The sequence below is a fragment of the Sinocyclocheilus anshuiensis genome, unplaced genomic scaffold (assembly GCF_001515605.1).
Source record: "Sinocyclocheilus anshuiensis isolate Anshui unplaced genomic scaffold, SAMN03320099.WGS_v1.1 scaffold690, whole genome shotgun sequence".
In the NCBI taxonomy this organism is placed as follows: Eukaryota; Metazoa; Chordata; class Actinopteri; order Cypriniformes; family Cyprinidae; genus Sinocyclocheilus; species Sinocyclocheilus anshuiensis.
The window spans coordinates 3,935-12,290 of NW_015547715.1; the positions used below are offsets into that span (position 1 = coordinate 3,935).

An 8,356-nucleotide genomic window follows, 5' to 3' on the forward strand; every position below is an offset into this window, starting at 1 on the left:
AGAGAGAGAGAGAGAGAGAGAGAGAGAGCCTGGATAGAAACATAGAAACACGAGCTGTTGTTTTGTGATGCGAGACTAAGATTGGACCGTTTGAAGCTCACGAACAACATTAGAGACGGAGGATGGAGGAAAAGCTGCCTGAAGATCTGGCGAATCTCTCCGAGCTGGACGAGAAAAGTTTGCTGGAGGTTTTGACTGGACGCTTTACACAGAACCTCATCTATGTGAGTAAAGTACAACTTGTAGAAATACTCAGAAATACCACACATCACTGTGTGAGGTCTGAAGTAAAGCAGCTGAGATGATCAAATCAACAGCTCTTGTTCTGTGGGACAGATGTTATTCTCTGACTGTATGTAAATCACTTAGATATGAATTTTTATATGTTTACAGACCTATATAGGGGACATCTTGGTGGCTATTAACCCATTTAAATATCTTTCAATTTATGTAAAAGAGGTAAGTGTTTCTTTAGCTACAAAGAAGATTTGTGTCCAGAAAGCATGTTTAAATCAGTAATTAAGCTGTTATCCTGTGCAGGTGTCCGAGCAGTACAAGTGCCATGAGAAGAAGTCTTTGCCCCCTCATATATTTGCTGTGGCGGACCGGGCGTATCAGTCCATGCTGGGACATCTGGCCACGGGACCCAAGAACCAGTGTATCGTGATCAGGTTTGTGTTACGAGCAGATAATTCACCAGAACCAGTGGTTTCTCCAGGAGAGCATGTCTGAGGGGTCTTTAGCCTCTAGATGGTCATATGGTGGCGTGTGTCAGACTCAGTACAGAATTACATTTCTTGCCCAGTCACGTTTGTTTTTTTCAGTGAGACATGTATAGACAAGACCTGCGTTCCCTTTTTTGACATATCAGATAAGAGTCCTGGTGTCTGTTTCATTTAAAAACACAAGCAGAAGTTTATTAACATACTGTTGTTTCCACCACAGAATTTAAAGTTTTTTAAAATAACATGATTTTTTTTTTTTTTGTTGCAATTGTGAGGTCATACCTCACAATTTCGCAATTGCGAGTTTATATCTCGCAATTCTGACTTCTTTTCTCACAATTTTGACTTTTCTTCTCAGAATTGCGAGTTTATATCGCGCAATTGTGAGTTTTTGTTTCAATTGTGAGAAAATTTAATTAGAATTGTGTTAAAATATTATTATAATGATGTAAAATATATAATGATTAATGTAATTATTTTGTATTTACTTTATATATATATATATATATATTATTTTTTTTAATTTATATTTCTATATTTAGAGTTGTGCCTCTTTTCTCGCAGTTCTGAATTTACATCTCACAATTCTGAATTCTTCTTTTTTTTCTGTCATGGAATAAAAAAAAAAATAGGTAAATGTGAAATTTTATATCGTAGTTGCGAGTTTGTAAGTCTCACAATTACGACTTTTCTTTGCAGAATTATGTGTTAATTCTGAGATTATATCTCGCAATTGTGACTTTTTTCTCACAGTTGCTAGTTTTCTCAGAGTTAATTCTGAGTTTTATGTCTCAGTTCTGAGTTTATATCTTGCAATTCTGAGTTTGTTTTTTTTTCAGAATTGTGAGAAAATGTCAGAATTGTGAGATATAAACAAAAGTCACATATTTTTATTTTTTATCCCTTGTTTTTTTTATATCTAATCTGAAAACAAATGTGAGATTCCTTGACTTTTCAGGCACAGACCTTTAGCCTTTTATATACTTAATGGTTTAAGTATATATCTGTTATAACTTTCAAACTGTCAGGTGAGCATTCTGACTTTGTATTGACAAACTTTTCTTGTCTAGTTTAAGTTTCGTGCTGTATCAGATGAACTGTGAAAGTTTCAGATAGATTTCAGTTCCTGGATTCCTCCATAACGTAACAGCATGGTTGATAGCTGTACTCGTTGCGGTATCATATTTAAGGTTTTTCCTAAGTGCAGCCTTCCTCTGAGACTCTGCACTGCTGCTTTAACATTAGGATGGTTGGCTTAATGTATTTTTCAGAAAAGGAGCCTCATGGTAAATTTCTCAGTAGCATTCTGTACATTGATAGGGAACGGAGCAGTGCTACAAGACCATCAGAAGACAAAAAGTTGGTTTGCTTTCACAGTCACTGGGCAACAGACTTTCTCTGATCATGTAAACAGTAAACCCACAACCCTCAATAGAGGCCAGTGGTCACCTCTAGAAACCATACAGCTGAGACCAGTACTGGTGAAGGGAGCCTGATAATCACCCAGACAACTGGGACAGAATGCTTTTGAAGCATACAATGACAAGACTAGACAACACAACCATAAACGTATCCCTATGTCATCGATTATTAATAATGCTGCTATATTTGGAAAGACGGTATGATGTTTGATGTCGTAATGTTATTGTTGCTCCCAAGTCTATATAGATTGACTTTGAAATGAGATCAAAGGTCATGCACCTTTTTGTGGAAAATATTGATTAGTTCCAGACTTTGGATTGTGGGTGGATCTCTTAAAAGCTCTCAAGAACAATTTTGGATCATATTGTAAACAACTTTGTATTGTAAAAATTATATTATATTATTAATGTATATTGAAAATGAAGCCTATTTTTGTACCATTACAATTAAAATATAGATAGATAGATAGATAGATAGATAGATAGATAGTGTGACATCGTGAGGGTATGTAACATGTAAGTTAAAGAACCATACCACAATGTCTTGTTTAAGAAAACTTTATTTATTGTTTTTTTTTCACTTGTTGCAGTCACATGGAAGGTGCACATTCCAGTGTGACTGGTGTTTGTTGGTGTGGGGTCTTGGTCTTTGTAAATAAGAAAAGGTACATGGAAATTAGACAAATAATGTTTGTTGGATAATGATGATTCTCTTTGTCTTACCTTTCCCTTTGGAGCTTCCTAGTGGGAGGGGCCGGCCCGCAAACAGGAAGCCATATTTATTCCATCCATGGGCGGGGAGGAGCTTACTCACTGAGAGTGTGGAGAATGTTATTTGAATGTTATTTGGGATGCATGTCTTTTAAAATGCACATTGGGTTTCATGATGGAAAATAGTGTGTATTAAAGAAGATGCTAATGTCAATGTTTGTATGATGATGTTGAAGATCATGGACATTTTCAAGTGAAGTTTGGGCTAATTAGATCGTAATTGAAATAGTATTATCATTGGACTGTTTGAATTTGAGGGGAGGAGCCCTTCTTATAAAAGCCTAACTGTTTGGTAAAGAAAAGGGAGAGAGGGACAAAACTGAATCTTAGTTGGATTAGTGGCCAACGCTCTCTTTATGTGAAGGGCCAATCTCCTGTGTAAGTTTTCTTTTGGTTTTGTTTTATTTGTATTTTTTTTTTGTTTTGTTCGGAAACACGTTGGATGACTTCTGTTCCATTGCTTGATGCATGCCTGAAATGACAATTAAAGCAACCTCAAGAGACTTCAGAGTTTTTTGCTTGTTTTTGCCGCCTACTTTGTCACTGCCAAGAACGTCCGCACTACAGATAGATAGATGATAGATAGATTTAAAAAATGAAAACTAATGAAAATGTAAAAAAAACACACAACAAAATGACAAACTTTAACTAAGTTAAATTGAAAATGGAAAATATACAAATAAAAACTAATTCTAAATATTATTAACTATAATAGTCTTGATAGATATATATATATTTATATCATTTTGTCACTAAATTTGCTACATTTAATATATACTAATTACATTTTTCAAAAAGTTGTGTCTTGACCAGAATGAATTTCTTGAGAATTGCAGGCAAGCTCAAAAGTGAAACATCCGTGTCTGTAATGGTTTTTAATTGACATGAAAATAAAGTCCAGATAAAGACTTCTTTTGATTCTGCTGTTAAATAGGAACTGGACATGTTTTTGTTTTCTCTTGTATCTTGATGCACTTCAGTTCCACTTTTGTGACCCTGTCCCATGACACCAGTGTTTATTTTACTACAGCACTAACAGTCTGATATGTTGTATCCATTTGTGCCGCAGTGGTGAGAGTGGCGCGGGGAAAACCGAGAGCACCAAACTGCTGCTGAGACACATCATGGAGCTGTGCAAGGCCAACTCACAGCTAGAGCAGCAGATCCTGCAGGTATGGCCAGTCAGATCTGGCATCTGAATACAGCCACCAGGTTTGCACAGATTAGGACTTCAGTGAGAAATGATTGCCCGCTGCGTTCAGGTGGTGGGGGTTTGATTTACACACAGGAAGGCCACTGCTCGTGTGTGTGTGTGTTAAAGGCACATGTGTGGTTTCTGACATATTCAAATGGTGGGTATATGGGGTGTGTTTAATTTGTTTGTTATAATGTGTTTTCAGGAATGGCTTAAAGAGCCCATGAAATCAGTCTTGGACTTTTGTGGCTTCTGTGTCTGTTAGCGTTGAGGTCATCTCAGGGTTTCTGCAAGTCTTAAAAACGTCTTAAAAACATCTTTAAAAGTCTTAACTCACCCTTCCAGAAGTTACGGCCTTAAAAAGGTCTTAAATCAGAGCAGACAGTCTTAAATTCATAGTCATGGCATTAAATGTTGCATGCACTGCAAAAAAAAAAATATATATATATCTTCCTTAGTATTTTTGTTTTCTTTTCCAATACAAATACCTAAACATTCTTAAATTTGGATACATTTACTTGATATGCAAAATGAAGATATGAAGTCTTGTTTTTGCACAAAATTATGTGTTTATGCTTAACAACAATCAAAAACAAATATCTGTCAATGGTGAATGAAAACTTGTTTTTCCTTTGAGTTAAGTTGATTTTTCTGAGCCCATTGGCAGATATTTTTTCTTGTTTTAATCATAAACTCACTTTATTTTGACTGATTTCTCAAAAAACAAGAGTTGCTATCTGATGTCATTTTGCAATTATTATTATTGTTTTTATTTAATAAAAACTTTTTTGCAGTGTCATCAGAAGGTACAGTAAAAGTTATTTCAATATCATATTTTTTGTAAAATGTATCAAAAATAATGAAAATCTGTATGAAGCTGTATTTTCAAACTTTAAAGTGTTGCTAATGCAACTTTTATTGATAAATTATGTTCCCTTCAATTTATTCCTTAAATTTTCTTTAAAATGGTCTTGAAAAAGTCTTAATATTCCTTCATAAAACCTAAAGAAACCCTGCATCTTCATGCTAGTGTAAACCTAAAAGATTTAGCAGATATACACATGCAAAAGCTTTTTCTTCCAGAAAAATGCCTAAAGAAAATGATTACTCATCTTGCAGTTGAGGCGTTTTTATCTAATCAAATGCGCTTTAGAATGAGAACACCCACTTATAATAATAATAATAATAATAATAATAAATAGCAAATCAAAAAAAAAAAAGCAAAAGGCTCTAAAATCAATCCCTCTTAAACTTTATATATAAATACTCATGTGATTTCATGTGGTGTTTGAAAATATGTGGGTGCGGCGGCAATATTTTTGTAAGTTGAGGTCTCGGTTTGGTTTGAGGAACAGATGTGCATGGTAGAGGTTATTTCTGTTTGTTCCTTCAGTACTTCCTGGTACAGTCTAGTGTTGTGATTTGATAGGAATTGGCATTGTTCTTATCTTTCACCATCTTGACCCGCTCAGATCTGTAATTATAGGCCGTAGCCATTTCCATGCTGTCATGTTCACGCTGAAATTCATCATGTCTGCCACTGCGTCAATGTAAACATTACAAAACACCCAGGTTCCATTACGTCTTTCGCGTTTCAACAGCAGGTTGGCTAATTTTAATGTCGATTGCACCACGTAGTCAAAAACGTGTCGGTTGTGATTGTTCAAGAAACACCAGGTATAAACTAAGATAATATAAGTTTCCTGTGTTGCTTCAGATCATTGAAACTGACTTTATCGTGAGATGCGCTTTCAGGCAGTGAAATGTCCAGTTCTTGGCACATCATATGCTCTCCTAGCATCAGTTCTGATGAAATGAGAAATGAGTTGCTTAAGTTGCGAATGACTGTGTGTTCTTGAGTGAGTCTAGAGACCCTCACTTCTGTAAACTCATGCTGAAAACCCATGCTGGTTGGTTATTTTGAAACCCAGTATGTATTGATATCCATCTTTGTCGTTACTATAATTGCTGCTGTTTTACTTCTGCTGCTGTAGGTTCGCTGGCTTTGCAATGTCCTGTTTTCACTGCTGGTTCATGATGTTTGTTTGCAGAACCTTTTCAGAGTGAGAAATATGACATCTTTTAACCCTGGAGGGTTTACATTCATATGCAATTTAATAGTAGATCTACTTTACATATGTTTAGATAAATCAACTACTTACATAAACAAATGAATGCTGTCAAAACAACCATTTTGATTGTGGGACCGTTAGGTTGTCCTGGTTTTCTAATGTGTGTATAGGAACATTAGCACAATGTTCTCAGCAACGTTTGTTAAATGTTGATTTGTAACGTTTTATCTTAAGGCTTTAACGTTTGCATTACTTGAATGCTATAAACAATTATTTTGCTAACTATTTTTTTCCCCTATTGTTGGAGTTAAGAACATTAGCTATATTTCCATTCATGTATTTTTATGCAAATTTTGGGATATAACTTAAAAACAACTAATTAAAGTGATGATTTAGTTTTTATGAACGCATGGAATGGAAACGGTGCTTTATTTGCAAATGTTTTATGCAATATTCAAATTTTCCGCATAAGTTGATTTATTCAAAAACATAGCTATTGAGAACAATGAGACATTCAAACACTGGGAAAATGTTTTATCGGTCACACTGTATATTATCGGCCGATATTTGGCAATTTTTTAAATATCGGCATTGGGCAATACGTTTTTCTGGTTGGCCAACAAGAGTCATGAGTTTATTTTGACAGCATTCAGTAAATACATATTTTAAGCAAGTCTTTAAATATCTAATAAACATTTCATGCCACAAACCTCACGATCTTCGATGAAAGTATAAATCTGTTTATTTTTACAATTCAGATTAATTTTTTTTTTTTTCAAATTGATCATTTTAGTAAATATTATGTGAAATAAATATAAATTTCATTGCAGAGAAGAATCTTTGCATTAAATAATCCTATATCATGTAGGCCTGTATCGGCTTTATATAGAAAACATAAGGATGTTGAAAATATGTGAAATATGTGCTTTCTGCATCACTAGTCCATGCAAATGTAATAAAAAAAATTTTAAACAGGTTTTCCGAACACTTCATCCATCTGCCATTGGTTAAGCCAAGATTTTGACATGTCTGAGCACTCGAACTGGTTGCCAGCGTGTTTCCAAAATTGTATGAACATTTTCTCACAACTCTTTCAGGAAGACAGGATGTCTGGGGGAGCTCAGAGAGACATCTGAGAAGTTTAGGAAGTGACCATGACTCTCTAAAGCATTGCATCAGCCAGAACAGTTCACCCGCTGGTGTGACTCAGGAAAGTCTTTCTGTTATATTACCCGATCAGGACGTGATACACTTTGACCCCATTTGCACATGGAGTTGGCAACCTTTGCTACATGTGACTTCTCCTTCTGCATTTGTGTTTCCGTATAACACATTTCAACATCCTGTTCCTACGATGTGTGATGTGCTTTAAGGCCGGGGATACACCAAGCCGACTTCAAAGAACGGTGTTGTCGCCTTGCGTTGGCAGCGTCTGGACCAAAAAGCTGCGCTTGAACACATGGCACAGACTACAGCTGACTGCAAACTAACACATGCATTCTGCGTCTGCGTGAGAGGAATTAACTGTCTATTTCAGCAGCTATCAATAGTATATATTCGTCATTCAAAAGGAGAAACCAAAACAAGGTTTAATACGAGATATATACGCAGATATACGAAACATAAAAAAAGCAGTGCTTGCTTAACATTTTGAATATCAGTTATGTTGATAACTTTCTTCATTTTAAGCAGCTCGTGTTATGAAAATATTCGCATATTTGAATGCTTGGGTAAGATCACGTAACATTAGAACAGCCTTCTGTCTGTGCCGCCTTCATTTACTTACTAGTTTTCATCACTTTTGCTTTAATTCTCCGGCACTGACTCGTTCGCTAAACTGAACGTCCAATCAGGGTTCTCACTCTCACCGACGGCCCCAACGCCGATTCAACATTTTGAATCGGGCAAACTGCAGCCGATGTGGTTTAAGACATCTGGGGGGTATTCCAAAAAGCAGGTTATGTGACATACCCGGGTATCAGGCCCGGATTGGTTAATCGGGAGCACCGGGAGGATTCCCGGTAATTCAAAAATTCCATTTGTAATTTCACAGTATTTTCACCTCCTCAATTACACATGTGAAGTCACAATTCTGTAATGGTACAATTTACTCAGGCCGATGACATTTTTTGTATGACATTTAAAATTCTTTTTAGAATAATTGTACATAAA

At 35.7% G+C, this 8,356-nt stretch overlaps 1 protein-coding gene across 1 annotated transcript in view; it reads left to right on the forward strand.

Moving 5' to 3' along the window:
* The first annotated feature begins 27 nt into the window (after nt 1-27).
* The window catches only part of LOC107704107 (myosin-IIIb-like), a 48,073-nt gene continuing 39,744 nt past the window's right edge, over nt 28-8,356 (forward strand). Inside the window, exons 1-4 of the mRNA XM_016506961.1 lie at nt 28-224; nt 394-459; nt 541-671; nt 3,987-4,089. Of these exons, the coding sequence (XP_016362447.1) occupies nt 123-224; nt 394-459; nt 541-671; nt 3,987-4,089 (402 nt within the window). The 5' untranslated portion in view covers nt 28-122. The remainder of the gene's footprint in view (nt 225-393; nt 460-540; nt 672-3,986; nt 4,090-8,356) is intronic.